This window comes from Anabrus simplex, chromosome 5 (genome assembly GCF_040414725.1).
Source record: "Anabrus simplex isolate iqAnaSimp1 chromosome 5, ASM4041472v1, whole genome shotgun sequence".
Taxonomy (NCBI): domain Eukaryota; kingdom Metazoa; phylum Arthropoda; class Insecta; order Orthoptera; family Tettigoniidae; genus Anabrus; species Anabrus simplex.
The window spans coordinates 284,385,876-284,405,265 of record NC_090269.1 but is presented as its reverse complement, the minus strand read 5'-3'; the positions used below and the strand labels follow the sequence as shown (position 1 = coordinate 284,405,265).

Below are 19,390 nucleotides of genomic sequence, written 5' to 3'. Positions count from 1 at the left end.
ATTGAATGCTATTATTTGTCTGATCAAATACTTCTCTAGAATTTGCTATCGATTGTTAGATTTAACTGAAAATTGAAATAATAATAATAATAATAATAATAATAATAATAATAATAATAATAATAAATGGAAAGTGTACTGAAACAGGTAAGTAACGACTGGCAGAACGATTCACAGCCAACCTGATATTGCGGTCATTTACATGGCGTCAAAAGTCACATATCTGGGGCTGTACCTTAATTAAGGCCACGGCCGGTTACCTACTCAATCCTATCACTTTCCCATCCTTGCTTCTCTGAAACCACTAGCAGAAAAATAATCAAAAATCGATATGGCAGTTGCAGTTCCTGGAAAAATTCAAAAGATAATGGAAAACGTCATACAAGTACCCTCCTCTGGCAAATGAAATAAGAGAGATCTGACATCAGTTTAGAGTTCTTCTTCCGATGGTGGTGGTAGCACAAGGACAAGTTCTCCACCAGCTGTACGATGTACTTCACCAGCTAGGGCTCAAGAAGGGGCAGATTATAGCGATCCTTGAAACGTGCAGCGTTATGAGCACAGTACAAGTACTTTATCGGGATTTAAAGAATTCTTAACTGAAGAACATTAGATCAAATGGTGTTTCATCAGGCTTGGATGGTAATCCTGTCTGATGAAAATCAACAGTGGGGAAACCCGAGGAACCCTCAATAAATAAATAAATAAATAAATAAATAAATAAATAAATAAATAAAAATAAATAAATAAATAAATAAGTTAATTAAATTAAAATAATAATGATAATTATGATGATAATCGCTTGGTCTAAGCTACCTTCTAAAGTAGTGCCATCTATCAATATTTTAACATTTAGATTATGCTGCGAAAGTAGAATTCTGTTGGGTGGTTCCTGTAGCAGAGTTAGTTTTGTCGTATGACACTGAGTATGCCACCAGTGACCAATAAAATGCTTACAATAATTAAATGGCGTGCCAAGTACCTCAGCCGGGATCGAGCCCGCAAACTTGGATTATGAGTCGGACACTTCGCCATTGATCCACCGAAGCAACTAATAATTGCATTGATCTGGTTCACTCTCAATGATATACGTCGTCGGTTACGGCGACTTCTTCTTTTTCTTCTTTTCTGGCCTTCTTGCCAGTTATTCGAGATTGGTACTAGTGAGGACTAAGCCTAGTTTTACGATCGGATGACCTTCATGATGCCAACCCCCTTTTTTTGTGGGATGTTTTCACTATTGCGTAATTCTATGATGGTTAGTAATATATGTTGTGTGTAAGTGATGTGTATTAAGACCATAACAAACACCCAACACCCGAGCTAAAGGAAGTAACCAAACGTGGATAAAAACCCGGGGCTCTGTGAACCGAAAACCACTACGCTGAACATTCAGACAAGGAACCGGAGTCCGTGACAGCTACGACAATTAATATAAAATAAAATAGGCCTCCTAATCTTGTCCGTTCCCTAGTATTTTGCCAGTCTAGACAACCTAGAGTTACGTCCCCTGCGCGCGGGTAAGAGTAAGGGGTATGGTCATGCCATTCGTTTAATGTATATCTAACGACTTCGCTCGTATCTTATTGGCTTTTTAATCACTTATCTGTTTCCTGGGGCTACGGCAGTTTGATTACCTTTATGAATAGCTTCGAGATTGCCATACTTGTTTGTAGCTGATGAGAATGTAGGTTGAAATGAGTGGGTGACTTTAGAGTACTTCTGGGAAATGTGCCAAGACGCTTCAAATGCAGGTCTAGGTCTGATTCCGGGTTCTGCCTTCGAGAGTTTCGTCCCTAGATGAAAGTAGGGACGGGACTCATTAACCTAGCAAAAACGACATAGAAGAGAACTTAGAACTTCAGTCTTAGACATAGCAGAAATTATATTCCGTGCTTACCCAGTACATATCCTGAAGCAGAATACCCTCAGTCGGTTACAAGTACAGTAGATATAGGCCTACAGACGCATTGAGCGAGCAAGTGTTCACTACGACGCTCTCAATCCCAAAAGGAAGTATCAGCGGTAGCAATATCATGCAAGGTAAAACGTAGGCTATTTAATAAGTAGCATAGCATAAACTTCCTTCTTTTAAAATTTGTAATGACACGTGTTCTCTTCTGCCTTGACTGTTCAAATTATAAAGAAAATATGTGAGCTTCCTCTAACCCAGCCTCTAGACCCTTGTCAAAACCTGGATTCGATAGCTGAGCACATTAGCTCTAACTTCTAGTAAGAAACCTATTATTTCGATAGTCGAGGTTCGAGTTCAGGGTTTCATTCTTACACACTGAATCAAAGCAGTGCTGAGATAATATCTAATTTCAGATCTTTACGTACGCATTTCCTATAACCGTACATCGATACAAACCTGCACAAACATCGAAAATGCTTTTAGGTAAGATTCGCACGCATCAGTACATGACGCTGATGATTTATAATCCTTGAGAAGGTAATATCAACAGGAACACATTTCTCTTCCTACGTATTTTATTCTCATTATACTTTTCCTTTCTTCATTTCTGCTCTCTCAGCTTAACCTTTCACTTCTTCGGTTTCCTCTCTTAATGTCATTCTATTCTCTATCCATTAACTTCCCTCTCCCTTTAACCCCCTGTGGGTGGGGGTGGTAGAAAAACACCCACGGTATTCCCTGCCTGTCGTAAGAGGCGACTAAAAGGGGCCTCAGGGGCTCTGAACTTTGGAGCGTGGGTTGGCGACCACGGGGTCCTCAACTGAGTCCTGGCATTTCTTCCACTTACTTGTGCCAGGCTCCTCACTTTCATCTCTCCTATCCGACCTCATTTGGTTAACTCTTGTTCTTTTCCGACCCCGAAGCTATTAGGTTTGCGAGGGCTAGGGAGTCTTTCATGTTCACGCCCTTCGTGGCTCTTGTCTTCCTTTGGCCGATACCTTTATTTTTCGAAGTGTCGGACCCCTTCCATTTCTCTCTCTGATTAGTGTTATATAGAGGATGGTTCCCTAGTTGTACTTCCTCTTAAAAATAATCACAACCACCACCACCTCTCCCTTTATTCTTCTTTTTTCAAATCTTTTCTCTTCTGCGGTGTCATTTAACTTCTGTTTTCTTCACTATACGCCTCTCCTCTTTTTACTCGCCATCTATTCTTCTCGTATATCTTCAGTTTTTATTCTATTTTTATCCCATCTCTCATTTTCTTTTCTTTTCCTTCTCGTCAGTATTTTTCTTTCTTCTTTTCTATTCTTTCTCCTTCATTTTCATTCTGGTGGAGTGTGGGTTGTGACCTGTGTTACTTTGATCTAACCCAGTTTTACGACAGGATCGTCTTCCTTATGCCAACACTTTGTGGAGGGATGTATCTATTACGAGTTTCTTCCGAGTAGTGTGTTATGTAGTCTGTAGCTGTATAAGCACAAACACCCAGTCCTCGATCCAGAGAAATTAACCAGACGCGGATAAAGCTCCGGTCCGACCGGCAATCGAAACCCGGTCCTCTGAGTAGAAGATTGTTTATGCTGACCAGTTAGTCAAAGAGTTAGGTTTGATACGTATCTAGTGTAATTCTGAGATTATTAGAATAGTTTCAGGTATGTTAGGCTGGAATAATATGTTATTCGACTGCAAGTTTATGTGAATAAAAGGTTTTTGTTTGTAATAGTAAATTATTTAAAAATTATTTTCGCCTGTGTTTGGATCACGACTGCTATTGCAATTGAGGGATGCCAGAATACTCGTTGTCTTGCACGTACAAAAAAACCATTACTGACTCTCATAAGCAGTCATTAGAGAAGGTTCAACGTTTAATATAAAGCTAATCACAAACTCCGGCTCTCGCTTGTGTGACGAAACGTACCCGCTTATTTACAGCCCCTCTAAATTGCTGTTTCACCTCAAGCTAATGTACGCCTCAGTACACGACTAGTGACTTGGGCAGTCGACATTTGTGGGAAGTCCGAGTACATACAATTTTACTACATTAGTTATGTTACCCTCAGAAAACCTGAACAGGTTTATCATCCATAGCTCTCCGTATTATCGATGTTTAACTATTTAACTTAGAGAGCTTGAATGCTCTTTTATCGAATTCTATTTTCTTTTTCATATGTATAGCATCGTACACTTTTTTATTTATTTTTACAATTCGCTTTACGACACAGATAGGTCTTATGGTGACGATGGGACAGGAATCCCACAGTCGATAGCACTTAAGATTGTTTTCCGTGGTTTCCCGTTTTCACACCAGGAAAATGCTAGGACTGTACCTAGCCCTTTCCCATCGTTACGTCGCCGGAAACCCTTCAGTATTTTAGTGCGGCTTTAAACGATTAGTAAAATAAATACAAACAGAACAAAACTGACCAATCAGACACCAATGGGATCTGAACGAACAACCTTCCTGATTGAGCCATGGTGGCTTAGGTCATATTTGTTCTGTTTGAAGGATCTGAAACGAAGTCTGGAACTACTAGTCTACCAGTAGAATGTAGAGTGCGCTCTTGGAGCTCTCGTTGGGCTTCACGTTCAATGCTATGCCTGTCTTCACTATATCTTTTACCTTACGCCGTACTGAATGAATTACAAGCTCTTGATACTGTACAGACAGTTCATTGCTTGCTGTAATAAATGTAATCGATGAGAGATGTCTGTGGATATAATAATACAATTATAAGTATTTTTGTTAGCGGTCTACGTGTCGGCTATTAATAAGGCATCCACATTGATTGCGATCGTAAAGATGTCTGTTTGAATTTCGTGGTAGATCTTCGAAGGTTATGTATGTAATTTCCCGCGTACTTAGGATGATTATTTTCAACCGGTAACCTAACCATTGGAAGCAGTCACCGTGGCTCAGACGGTAGCGTGTCGTCCTCTCACCGCTGGGTTCCATGGTTCAAATCCCGGTCACTACATGTGAGTTTTTTGCTGGATAAAGCGTAGGCGGGACAGGTTTTTCCCCGGGTACTCCGGTTTTTCCTGTCATCATTCATTCCAACAACACTCTGTCAGTCATTAATCATTACCCCAGAGGAGTGCGACAGGCTGCGGCAGCCGGCACAATTCCTATCCTCGCCTCAAGATGGGGGCTTCATTCATTCATTCCCTGACCCCGTCACTGATGGGAAATCAGGTTGTAGTTGGAATTCTTCCTCTAGTTTGTATGGTTTTGGCATTGATATCGTGAAAGATGAGGAAGTCAATTTGATGTCCCTTCAGGGCTTTAGATAAGTATTCACATTTTGCTGTCGATTTTAAGTTGGCAGATCTGAATTGGGAAGACTGATGTCATGAATGTGAGGGTATATAAATGGTCCTCTTTGGATGTTTCCCCTGCATGATCTTTGACAGAGTGGTCGTTTAGAGCAGTTCAGTTTCATCACAGGGCTGTTATTGATTTAACACCACCTAGATGTGTGACAAGGAGTGACATGGACATGATCAACTTTCCAAACTTGAAAAATGAGTTGATGATTGTGATGATGATGTTTGTTGAAGTGTTCATTTATGTAAATAATTACGTGTGTATTATTCTGCTAATTATACTGTGTTCAAAAATAACTTGGTAGACAATACGCTGTTACAACCGGATTTAAATTCTTCTGTTTAATCATAAAAATAAGGCCCTTAGTTTCGATTATTAAATTTGATAAAGTCCGCCTATGTGGTGTAGGGGTTAGTGTGATTAGCTGCCATCCCCGGAGGCCGGGGTTCGATTCCCGGCTCTGCCACGAAATTTGAAAAATGGTACGAGGGCTGGAACGGGGTCCACTTAGCCTCGGGAGGTCAAATGAGTAGAGGAGGGTTCGATTCCCACCTCAGCCATCCTGGAAGTGCTTTTCCGTGGTTTCCCACTTCTCCTCCAGTCAAATGCCGGGATGGTACCTAACTTAAGGCCACGGCCGCTTCCTTCCCTCTTCCATGTCTATCCCTTCCAATCTTCCCACACCCCGCAAGGCCCCTCTTCAGCATAGCAGCTGAGGCCGCCTGGGCAAGGTACTGGTCATCCTCCCCAGTTGTATCCTCCGACCCAGAGTCTGAAGCTCCAGGACACTGCCCTTGAGGCGGTAGAGGTGGGATTCCTTGCAGAGTCCGAGGGAAAAACCGATCCTGGAGGGTAAGCAGATTAAGAAAGGAAGAAAGAAAAAAAAAATTATAAACCCATTAACTGCCCATTTTACTTGTTTCATAGGCTTCTTAAATCATGTAGGAACTGGAAAAATAATACCAAGAACGCATTTTGAACAACTATCATCTATCACGAGCCACAAATGGAAATCTAAATTAAAGTAACCGCTACAGCAAGTGAAAATCAATTGTGAAAACGAGAAGCTGTTAGATATAATCTAGAGACCATAAAAAAGAGAAGGATAGCCTGGATCTACAGATTGTTCATGTAATAATGTAACTTACAGTTTTCTAAAATACGAAAGTGAAGAAACCTGTATTACCAAACGAATGCTTGTGTGGTGTGGGTCATGTAACTGTCAGCTTGCATTCGGGAGATAGTGGGTTCGAACCCCACTGTCGGAAGACTTGAAGATGGTTTTTCATGCTTTCTCATTTTCACATTTGGCAAATGCTAGGGCTGTACCTTAATTAAGGCCCCTGTCGCTTCCTTCCCACTCCTAGACCTTTCCTATCGCATCGTCGCCATAAGACCTATCTGTGTCGGTGCGACGTAAAGCAAATTGAAAAAATCCTGTATATTTCGTACAAGTAACACTCCACATTTAATATGTTTTGAACAATTCACAGTCACTCCATGCCCAGGCTTGAAAAAGTTCTGGGCAACAATTGAAATAACAGATTATCATAGCAAACATAAGGATTGCTTCAAAAATTGATGCTGTCAAGAGTCGTCCAGACAGTAAAGGGTTAGCCTACTTCTTGTGACTGAATTTGTGTTTGTGATTCTTTGTACGGAAATTTGATTAACCACTTGTCGTAACTCATAATACCACACGCTCGGATTTTTTTTTTCTGTTTTAACTCTAAGAACTAAATTTCTGCGATTGAAATGTTCATAACCAGTTATTTTTCATCTAGACCGTGTCAGGATCCAATTATTTCGCATGTTCACATTCCTACAGCGGAATCCCACGCTATTCATCACGTTGCTATAGTAACGTGCTCCTCCACTCCCCTTTCCATCACCATTCCGCGCCATCTACTTGTATCACGTCCTCAGTCACAATCGTGAGTTGAAATTATCCAACACACTGTTATAATGGTCTACGAACAATAGAGCATAATTGAAAATCGTCACTCTAAGCACTCTCGAATACCAAAAGTGTTTTATGCATTACACCGCTGTATTTGCACTGCATCAACTGAATTGCTGTCGGGATTCATATATTTATTAGTTTTGGCTGTCAGTACTTTGTTTAATCTGTCCACAGGCTAATGTGTATTAACTTCTTGGAAGTCCAGCTCCATGACTGGCGTGCAGACCTTTGGTTTAGGGAATCACTGGTTCGATTCCCGATCGGGTTGGGGGATTTTTTCACTTTCATTTGTTAATTTCTATGGATCGTGGCTCGGTGTGTTTGCTGTCTTCAACATTAGAATTCATTACAGACGCGCAAAAGCCTGTAAGGCGTCAGCTCACAACACCTGCACTAGGCCTCTCTGGAGGATAGAGATTATTTTTATCCTACCTGATAATTGTGTTTGTCCCTGTGTTATACTTAACCAGTAAATACAGAGTAATATAGAGTCTGAATCGTAACTCCAACACTGCTGTACCATCTAATATGCGCAATATATCTCTTATACTCCATAATATTGCATTCTTCTCCTTCTTCTTCTCCTTCTTCTTCGTCTTCTTCTTCTTCGAATTGTTTGGGTCAGTACGTTGAATGGATTAACCGTAGTTTTACAGCCGAATGCCTTTCCTGATGCCAACCCTATGTGTAGATATTTACGATTGTTTCTGTGGTGGTTTCTCGTGTATTAACCAGTCGGGGTGAAAATCTCCGGCCCGGCGGGAATCGAACCGGGGGCCCTTTGAACCGAAGGCCAATACGCTTACCATTCAGCCAAAACGCCGGACTGGATTTCTAACTACAATAATAAAGTAATACATATATGCAGAAATTAATATAAAATAATGATAGTAATAATAATAATAATAATAATTAATAATAATAATAATAATAATCATAATAATAATAATAATAACGGCCACCTATGTAACTGTATTCTTACTTATCGTTTGGTGTTATGCCATTATTTGAACTTTTCACTTTAAGGAGGTTTTCAAAACCCATGTTATAACTGTGGGCGTAAAGTAATACTTGTATACTAAATAGGACGTAGGATAAGGATGACTTAAATTGAACTTCTTGTAGTGGAATGAGTTACGGATGTCCAAATGCGACTGGCTCGGATCAACTAATTTAACATAAGGAATTAACTTTGAAACAACTAGTGAGGAATGTATGGGTGGTGTTTCTTCGGGCTTAGGAAGCTGGTCCAAAATTGTACACACTCATTTTGAGTCCCCTGTCGTCTCATCGTCGGACTTTGATACCCGTATTGGAAACGCATGTGCAAATATTTTGCAGAATGATCACTGACCCCAATTGCAAGTTTCGTTATCGTATTGAGCAAACATTTTTTACAGTGTCTACATTCCCACGCTTGACGTACTCAATACTAGCACTGTAACATCTTTAGTGTGTTTGTATAGCTTTAGTGTGCGAGCCCTATCAGGCTTATTTGATTCAGTCTGCACTGGCTAAAGTGAGGTATATGAATTGTAGTTGTTGTCGGTTATAGGAGATTAGGGAACACCTTGGCTAACAAGCCCGTGTACTTAGTGTTTGCGAAGTCAGTCTAATAATCTCGATGTCTATACCAGAGAGTGTGTATTGGAGATTAACACAAGCTGTCTTGGAGAATCAGAAGTAGTGTGTCCAACTTAGAATCCCAAGTGCGCAAGTAATCAGTCATTTGAATTTATCAAATGCGACACAGAGCTGGATAATGTTATCGACGGTGTTTCAAAGGCCATAATTTGTTCAGTAGAGAAGAAAGCAAAAGTAAGTAAGCTTATAGTTTTACGTGCCTTATAGTAAGTTTTACGTGCCTTATAATATCGTGATCATAGCCAAGATACGAAATCCTGTCCACAGGGACGGGGTTTTTACTTTCAGTAATCCAACGTGCACTGGCCCGGATTACGACCACAGGTGTCTTCGTCAGAAACCAGTGATACATCTCGTTTATAAAGTTCCATGAGCAGGAAAGACAGAGCTTCGGCCATTCGATGAATTGCAGTGCTGGGGTAAACATGAAGAAAGGTCTTCCATGGTAAGATTGAAAATGAAAAATAACTTGGTGCTCATGTAACCTAACAGCGTCGAGATGGGAGGAAATCATTATTTTGATCAACTAAAATACGACTAGGATGAAGGAATGCATGTAGCAGAAGTGGGTTTTAAGTTACACCAAACACAGCCAGAACTCTGCAGTCTCCAACCAACAGTTGCCCCTCGTGAGACTTCCGAAGAACGGCAATGCGATATGTCACATCTGAACTCCCGCCTCGCTATCAACCTTTCTTTGAACATTTGATATGTGAGTTATCTTGTGTAAACTTACGAAGCTATGTTGATTTTCACAATATTGCATGTTTCCCGCCTGACATTTTTAATAGCACCGCTGATAAGAGACAAGCGATGTAGTATGTTGTGGGACTTTTCGTAGTCCCCTTCTCTGGAAGGATTTAGGTCTAGCAGGTATTGCAGGCGATAACAACGGTCGGTATTGTTAAATTAGAACATCTGAACTCTTTATCTCATTTATGCCCTTGGAGAGTGGCAAGGGACGATATGCAACCCAAGAACAGAGAAGTCTTCAGTCAGGGTGAAGTTTGAGACTTGTTCAGTGTACGAGGAAGTTGCCTGTTTGGAATTCTACGCAGGGAGAGGGGTGCTTGCGAAAGGATCAGGTAGATGGTGTGACCTGACGTGACTAACCTAAAGACTATTAGTTTTCTGTTTGAAAGGTTGATGGGATTTTTAAAATGCATAGCTGTCTAGAAGTGTTTTAAAGCTTTTCATAGAAGCGGACTTTCATCCCCGGTGGAATGTTTCAGCCTCACGGAACGCTTAGTGATTTGCGAGAAACATAATTACAGACATTTGGCTGTTTCCTTATTACTCTTGTGAAGCCATTAGTAAATTTCTTGCCTCCTAGTGTATTGCATGTCTGTCTCCCGCCAAAATGAGCTCGTTTAGGACTGTGTTTATTATACACTCCACTAAAGTAAAGAAGACCCTCACTTCGTTGTGGGTAATAAGATTCGTAACAACTGAAAGGCGCAATCGCTGAGTGACGCCGTCATTGGCCTCCCTTCAAGGCGACCGTGGTTCGATTCCCAGCCAATGAATGTATAAGTTCTGAAATTTAAAAGAAATCGTCCCTGTGGTTCCAATTACTTGTGAACGTAAAGGTCCAGTGACTCTGTTCACGATATCAACAATAATAAAAACTACAAACTTACTTGTAGCATTGTTATTGTTTTTCTAGTTGTTTAACGTCGCTCTAACTCAGCGACGATAGGATAGGAATGGGCGTTGGCTGTGAGTTTGGATGTCAGAGGTAGCCTATCGTAAGTGACATGTCACTAACTGTACAGAACTTTACTAACTTTACTAGACATCGACAGTTCTGACCATGGTAAACCCTCGTAAGGGGCAATACGACAAGCAGTGCAGCGGACAACACAAGGTTGAACTGTTGTGTGATCACGTACCATTATTTATCGCTGGTTTCTCCTTGCATATTCGATAGTATCACATAGTTTATCTTCATTTCTGGTAAACACACGCATACAATAGTGTATCCATAAGAAGACACGACCAAAACACGTCACATACGATAACAACCTCAAACAAGTTGTTTTAGCATTTATGATACTTTACTTCTGACGTCGTCCGGCTCCTTGGTTGAATGGTCAGCGCAGTGCTCTCCCATTCAGAGGGTCCCGGGTTCGATTCCCTACCGGGCTAAATTCATTAGCTCCGGGGCTAGGTGTTTATGCTGTAACTCACACACCACACATAACACTATCATCCACCACAAGAGCTACTACACCCGGCTAGAAATAACCACTCGAAATTATTATACCTCTGACGTCCAGATTTAAGGTACAGTCTCAGAATTTGCCTAGGGAATCCTCGGAAAACCACAGTTTGCTTTACATCGCATCGACACAGACAGGTCTTATGGCGACGATGCGATGGGAAAGGGATACGAGTGGGAAGGAAGCGACCGTGGCCTTAATTAACGTGCAACCCCAACATTTGCCTGGTGTGAAAATGGGAAACCACGGAAAACCATCTTCAGGACTACCGAAAGTGCGTTCGAACCCACTATCTCCCGAATGCAAGCTGATATCTACGTGACCTAAAGTGCATAGCCACTTGCTCGGTCCTCTGATAACCATCTTCAGGGCTGCCGTTGGTGAGGATCGAACCCACCGTTTTTCGAATGCAAACCTACAACTATGCGGCCCGCACGACGTAGCTTGTTGAGCGGACGATGTCCGTCAATAAATTATTACGATTTCAGGAATAGTCATCATTGTGATTTTTCTCCAATATCTATCGCATTCCGTGCTAGAAAATTGATTTAATTTTCATATCTGGACATGTGGGTACTCATTCTGAAAACTGCAGGTTTCACACTGTAATGGCTGAACTCTAATAATTAAACTCTGTTTCAGTTGAAGGTTTGTGGGTGTCAATGCTATATCTGTTATTGTTTATTCATCTCGTTAGAGGACGTGACAGCTGAGTGACATAACTGACTTCTTACCAAAGCGGCCGCGATTTGAATCCCGTATAAAGCATGGAAGATTTCTGAAATTAAAAATCCTATGCATACGTTTCGAATTTTACGTATAAAGCTGTATGCCCCGTTGCTATGATCATGATATTAACTGACACGTGAAACTACAAGCTTTCTTTTCGCTGTTCTATGTAGTAGTAGTTTTTTCAATTTGTTTTACGTCTCACCTACACAGATAGGTCTTATGGCGACGATGGAATGGGAAAGGCCTAGGAGTGTGAAGGAAGCGGCTGTGGCCTTAATTAAGGTATAGGCCCAGCATTTTCCTGGTATGAAAATGGGAAACTACAGAAAACCGTCTTTATGGCTACCGACAGTGGGGTTCGAACCCACTATCTCCCGGATGCAAGCTCATAGCTGCGCGCGCCTAACCGCACGGCCAACTCACCCGGTTGTAGTAGTTCAGTGACAATGTCCCTACCTTATCAGCAAGGCAGCTGTGTTTCGGATCCCCGTCAACAAATGGACAAAGTTTTTATGAAGAAGTCTTTGTAGTACTGCCAAAAGCATAAATACTGCCGTGTACTTGAATTGTGCAGTTCTGCCTGTAGATGTGCTCGTTTAAGTGCTAAGGCATTTATTATCAAAATTGATGCACTCTTCAACACAAGAGGGGAAAACTTAACGAACATCGCTACTCAGCCCATCGGTGGTAGCAGCAGATTTTGTTCTCCTTTTTAGTAAGAATTGCATTGTCAGTCCTGTGTATCATCACAGATAAACTGTGTTACTGTGGTGTCTCCGGATGTGTGCATCTGTAGTTACTTCAGGCTTGGATGGGGAATAAAATGGTCGTAGCCTTGAGGTAAGAACCATTGCTGGATTAACTTGAATTGGAATGGAGATTCTAAAGACTACAATTTTAAGTAATGCGGATAACCGTAAGAGATATGAACCAAGTTAATATTATACCAGGTCGCGACCTCTCAACGCTACCAAGCGGCATAAAATATAACTATCAAAGCAACCTACGACTTTTCACTCTGATACATTGCCCATATTTCGTGTTTTTAACCCTTAGATAGTAGAATTCTTAAGTCCGGCTCCATGGCTAAATGGTTAGCGTGCTGGCCTTTGGTCCAGAGGGTCCCGGGTTCGATTCCCGCCTGGGTCGGAGATTTTAACCTTAATTGGTTAATTCCAATGGCTCGGGGGGCTGGGTGTGTGCGACGTATTCAGCATTAGAAATCATCCTAGGTAGGGCCCTCATCTTCACAGACACGCAGGTCGCCTAATAGGCCGTCTACTAGAAAATGACCCGCACCAGGCCTCTCCGGAGGCCATACGCCATTAATTAATTAGTTGAATTCTTTTAGATTTTACATACGATCGATAGCAGATTTTGCACTCATCGATTTGATGGTTCCTTGGATATGGTGATGAATGAGTGAATGGAATTTTGCACTTTTATTTATTTATATTACTTCCTAATTTATGGGATACTGAACATGACAAAGCATACTAGCCTATATCAACAGTGCTGAATAACAGTCATGAACAGTAGTAGTTAAAGTGAGTTGTACGATTACGAATAAGTTGAAGTGACTTCTTTATTGCTGACATTCATACATCCAAGAGGATATATTGATAGGTGAGAGTTGGCCAAATATCTCAAACCACAAACTTGCTGCGGATGTACCTTAATTAACGCCACGGCCGCTTCCTTCCCACTCCTAGCCCTTTCCTCTCCCATCGTCGCCATAATACCTATCCATGTCGGTGCGACATAAAGCAACTTGTTAAAACTTTTCAGCACGGCGAAACGAGAGAAAGAAAAGTAAACGAATAGGAGGTATGCGCTTTGTGCTGCATTCTCTTCCAGTTTTCGTTTATCAGATTCATGACACCGGTGAGCCGAAGTGGCGCCTCGTTTCTCACCTGCCTTTAATCATTTTGTTGAAATATTTTACGAGCAAAATTTATCATTAATCTATATTGGCATGCCTGTAATTACTTTCTGTCGAGAAACAGCGTTTTGTCAGTGGGAGGTTCTACTTATTTAAGGTATGCGAGTATCTTTTTGTTTCTAGTCCGCGGATGGAAGTCGTGCCTGGTCGCTGCGGGGGTCATAGGGGTATTATTTAAAGTGGTGTCCAAGATTATTGGGTTCACTTCGAACGCATCCCTGGTGTGGCGCCTGGTCTCAAGAGTAGGGCGGTCGTAACTCACGAGGCCCCTCCCCGTTCTACCTGACTGCGTGTCGGACATGCGTGAAGAGTGCGTGCCGCGTGATTGTCGGTCGCCCTAAAACACTTGTTGCTTTTCACAACACGGATGAGTTAGTTCAAAGGAAGGGGGTGCACCACTAACAGGGTTGTGTGATGTCGTGATTAGCGTTGACATTCTAAGAGAGAATGTAGAAAAAGGAATGGGCCGGTCAAAACATTTCCTAGATACACAGTTCTAAAGCGAACGTTCACCAGGTACAATTAATTTTCATGCTAGTTATTTCCATGAATAGAGACCTGCTGTCACATTTACGTGCCTATTTCAGAAGCAGCTGGTAGATATGCCGAGAATAAGTCTGATGATTCGCTCAATATGTCAGAGGACGTCTTTATGCTGTTTGAAATAATCGTAGCACACCAGAAATATGCCCTTTGCGTTGTGTAAAAACCTCCTAATATCCGTCACCAGTGGTCTGCATTTAGGGCTGTCACCGAGGCGGCAGATTCCCTATCAGCTGTTTACCTTGCCTTTTCTTAAACGTTTTCAAAGAAATTGGACATTTATCGAGCATTTCCTTGATAGATTCTTCATATCGCTTACTCCTCATCGTGTAAATGAAATGTGCCCCAATTCGTCCTCTTTAATTCCAACTTTATCTTCTCAATAGTAATGTTATTTGCTAACTTTATCTTCAAATTATGATCTTTCACACCTTTAAAAGCTTCGCTCAAGCTTATTCGTCTACTAATGTCATTCTCACCGGGCGAGTTGGCCTTGCGGTTAGGGGCGCGCAGGTGTGAGCTTGCATCCGAGAGATAGTGGGTTCGAATCTCACTGTCGGCAGCCCTGAAAATGGTTTTCCATGGTTTCCCATTTTCACACCAGGCAAATTCTGGGGCTGTACCTTAATTAAGGCCACGGCCGCTCCCTTCCCACTCCTAAGCCTTTCCCATCCCATCGTCGCCATAACACCTATCTGTGTCGGTGCGACGTAAAGCCAATGTCATTCTACGCCATCTCTCCACTGACAGCTCGAAACATACCATTTAGTCAAGCATCTCGTCTTCCTGTTTTCAAGTCTTCGCAGCCCAAAGTGTGCAACATAAGTTATTGTCGCTGCGCGAGCAATACCTAGTATCCCACAATGCTCTTCCTATCCATTATTTTCCTTAAGACAGGTCACGCCTCCCAACCACACATGGATAGAACAATGCTCGTTGTGTATCATTTTCCTTATGCCAACGTGTGAAGGAAAATGAACCTTACTGTGCCGTACCGTAGGATGCATTTAAGGTTTATTTTACTTTACACTTCAGCACTTGAACACCTTCAAATACCACCGGACTGAGCCAGGATCGAACCTGCCAAGTTGGATTCAGAAGGCCAACGCCTCAACCGGCTGAGCCACTCATCCCGGCTCCAGTCTGCTTTACGTCGCACCGACAAAGGTTTTGTGCGACTATGGGGTAGGAAAGGGCTAGGAATCGGAAGGGAGCCGCCGTGGTCTTAATTAAAGGTACAGCCCCCAAGCATTTGCCTAGTGTAAAAAATGGGAAACCACTGGAAACCATCTTCAGATCTGCCGACAGTAGGGTTCGTGCCCACTGTCTCCCGAATGCAAGCTGACTTATTAACCCTTGCGATAGCGTCCAAAGTTACATGATTCAGTCGATGACTCTATACAAACTTGAGAGCATTTGACTCTATAAGAAGGGGCACTTCGCTATGAAAGAAAGAAAGAAAGAAAGAAAGAAAGAAAGAAAGAAAGACTGAAACGGTTCTTACTTGCTTGCTGTAGCTCCGCTACAGTTGTGGTCTTCCCCAGATCGCCTTTTGATAGCATCACGACTGTCAACGTCAAGAACTTAAATTTGAACTATTACATTTTTACATTTATCATATTGCATAAAACTGTAATTAAAAACCACCAAAATATCCACTGACATCAGCATGGTCTGCCTCTGTGGTGTAGTGGTTAGTGTGATTAGCTGCCACCCCCACAGGCCCAGGTTCGCTTTCCGGCTCTGCCACGAACTTTGAAAAGTGGTACGAGGGCTGAAACGGAGTCCACTCAGCCTCGGGAGGTCAACTGAGTAGAGGGGGGTTCGATTCCCTCCTCAGCCATCCTGGAAATGGTTTTCCGTGGTTTCCCACCTAACTTAAGGCCATGGCCGCTTCCTTCCCTCTTCCTTAGCTATCCCTTCCAAACTTCCCATTGCCAACAAGGCCCCCTGGGCGACGTACTGGTCATCCTCCCCAGTTGTATCACCTGATCCAGAGTCTGAAGCTCCAGGACACTACCCTTGAGGCGGTAGAGGTGGGATCCCTCGCTGAATCCGAGGGAAAAACCTACCCTGGAGGGTAATCAGATTAAGAACGAACGAACGACATCAGCATGAAAAGGACTAATTTCCCACTATCCACCGTCTATGAAAATTTGCCCACTGATGAAGACTGAAGAAGTTCCTTATATTTTTGGGGAAAACCACCATATTGGCAACACTGCGTAATATGTAGTTTGAATCGTCACGACAAAGGTTGGTTAGAACCTCAAAATAAACACTAACAGTTGTCGTAGATAATGTCGAGTGTGGTAAATTTTCGTTGCTTTCATCACAAATCTGCAAGTCAGCTGAAATGTGCACACCAACCGACCCTATAAGCGATACCTTCACACGGCCTGGCCGCGTAAGATCTACTGTATATAGTAACGAAATTTCTGTAAACCATATCCGGAGACATTGTGCAGTGGAAATAATACTGTATATCTCACTAGAGATTGATTTAGGCTGAGCGGGCATATAAATACCATTAAAAAACAATGCTGTGTCCTTTCAGAACTAGAGCCCGTTGCCCTGCTACGGTCAACGTACAGTAGGCTATAAGGGATGTTCTTCGTTCATATTTACTCTGTGCGACGTTCCTTGTATGTACCAAATATGACAGATCTCCGTAAGATACAGGTAGTGTTAAGGCCATATCTTAAGTGCAGTTCTTATTGTTTGTGGTTGTTTAGTTGATGAAGGATAAGAGAGCTATTGCTGTTTCATCACATTTATTACCCGGCATTCTCTTTTTTATGTGCCGGATTCAATTTGACCTTGAGAAAAATTTCCTACAGCACCAACATGGTTTATAAAACGCATTCCACCTAGAGTTCACTCTTCATTTTTTAAAAGAACTTTTAATGCACCTCTGTTTTGCTGTCCTATATATTCCTAATAAGGTATTCTTTTTTCCCCACTCTTTATGCTCTCTTTTAACACTTTTGCTCTCTCTTCTTTTGTTGTCTTCACCTCACTCCATTTTCTTAAAATCTCCCGCCGCCAAACTTATTGCTTCTCTGGTTCATCACGAACAAAACAGAACAAAATAATAGAAAAGAACAAAGTAGAGAGAGAGAGAGAGAGAGAGAGAGAGATTTTCGTATCTCCTCTATGCTAAGCTCGGATATCCACTAGTCTGCATCATGCCTCGCTGGCAGGTAGGTGAGACTGGTTTCTTCCCTCTTTCTCTTTCTCTCTCTCTCTCTCTCTTTCTCGCTCTCTCTGGCTCTCTTTCTCTTCTCCCCCTCTCTGTACCTTGATTAATAACGTTAGAGTCAGGCGTTAAGCAGTGCTCGGTGTTCTTGCTTTCAGAGTGGAGGCGACGTGGCCGGCCGCGGCTGTGCTGGCGAGCTGGGAGTCCTCTCTTCGCATCTAGGATGTCCACGGAACAATCCGAGCACCGCACAACCGTGCACCAACGAGATGGCATGGAGGACATTACCCACTGCCATCATCATCCTCATCAACGCCTTCTGAATCGTCGTCTCGAGTTCGAACTTCGGGCGAGTAAAAGAATCAACAAGGATTTGACCGTCATGTGATTCTGACTTGACTGTCTACCTTATCTGTTGTTTCTTCTGCTGCATGAAGCTAGTTTTGTGCATGTTGTTTTTTTTGTTCTGTGTGTGTGTTCTTTTACTAACCGCACTGATCTGCCAATAATTTAAAATCAATTAACATTGTGTGGTTTCTTTAAACAAATATTTATAAACATAAACAAAAGACAAACAATCGTGGATGTGAATGTGATGGTGTTGTAATCGACAATGCCTGCTTATATCTGGCAAATGCTGATTTACTCGTTGGCCGCAGTGGTAGCGGTTATCCTAGCAGAAAAGTCTGAGTTCGTCAAGGGAAAAAGTAAGTAAGAAAGTTATACTTTAGTGTGTGTGTGTGTGAAGTGTTCGATGTTTTTGTTGTCTACCAAAGGCATTATTATTATTAGCAGCTTGATCTTAAGATGTTTATGTGCTGTGTTAAGTGCTAGTGTTAATAAGTACGACCACCCTTCTCGTGGAGCTTCGATTAGCATCTTTAACCAGGTATGTTTTTGTTGCTGTGGCATCCTCTTGCTACGTGATCTTCAAGTGTTCTGTGATTTCCCTTTAAGACGTCTTATCTTCAACATGAACAGTTTGACATATACTGTGGACTAATGATAATTAGGTTTTCTTATTATTATTTATGATCAGTTCGGTAATGGAGTTTATAATTATGTTGTAGACGTGTATTTATTGATCCACAGTATAGTTTTTAACGCAAGTTAACAGCTATGATGCGACTGTGGTCAGGAAGTAGCTTCCCGCTTAGCAGGCCCAGGTTCGAGGGACTAAGAAGATGTATGCATTCAGCCGCAAGTACAGAAAGAAAATCAGATGAGTGAATTCTGGGATGTACCTGGACTACAGGACAAGTACAGCCACCACGTCTACACAGGTTATTAGGATACACTTTTCACATACAAACACACAAGGAAAGGAACTGATGACATCCCGATCATAACCGTGGAACCTCCAGTTTTGTGTGGAAACGGAACTACTGGAACGTGACTCATTTAAAAAATCTCACGTGCGATGACCAGGAATCGAACCATGGCTGCCTTTGTAGGAACCCAGTAACAGTGTAGCTCGGCTATCATGCTGTTGGAGCACGATTGGTCTCATATTTTAAAATTTCTCTATAAAAGTTTAAAAGGGGACCAATTTAGGAACACCACCGTAACCGAAGTAAGAGGCTTTTCTCATGTTAAACTATGCAAAACTCTCTCACGAATCAGTGACAGATACCATGTCAGTTCGTCTCAGAACGTTTCCATGACTTCAACAACTACAGCAATATAGTTATGGAGAATTTATTCAAATCTTCGTCAGAAGTAAACAGTAGCGTAGCCAGGATCGACCAGGGGGGTTATAGAACAAATGAAGGTGTTTGTGCGTGCGTGGTGTGTACATTCACGATTGTCATAAGGACACTGATACAAGTAAATCATGTTTATCTTCAGATTGCAATACCGGTTCATTACAAAGTCTTACATAGCAATACAGAACAAGAACAA

At 42.0% G+C, this 19,390-nt stretch overlaps 1 protein-coding gene across 3 annotated transcripts in view; it reads left to right on the top strand.

Annotated features, from left to right (window-relative positions):
- The window catches only part of Egfr (epidermal growth factor receptor), a 338,993-nt gene that overhangs the window by 168,880 nt on the left and 150,723 nt on the right, over positions 1–19,390 (top strand). For all 3 annotated transcript variants that reach the window (XM_067147425.2, XM_067147426.2, XM_067147424.2), the window contains exon 2: positions 17,647–18,195. In XM_067147425.2, coding sequence (XP_067003526.1) covers positions 18,102–18,195 — 94 coding nt within the window. In that variant the 5' untranslated portion in view covers positions 17,647–18,101. The remainder of the gene's footprint in view (positions 1–17,646; positions 18,196–19,390) is intronic.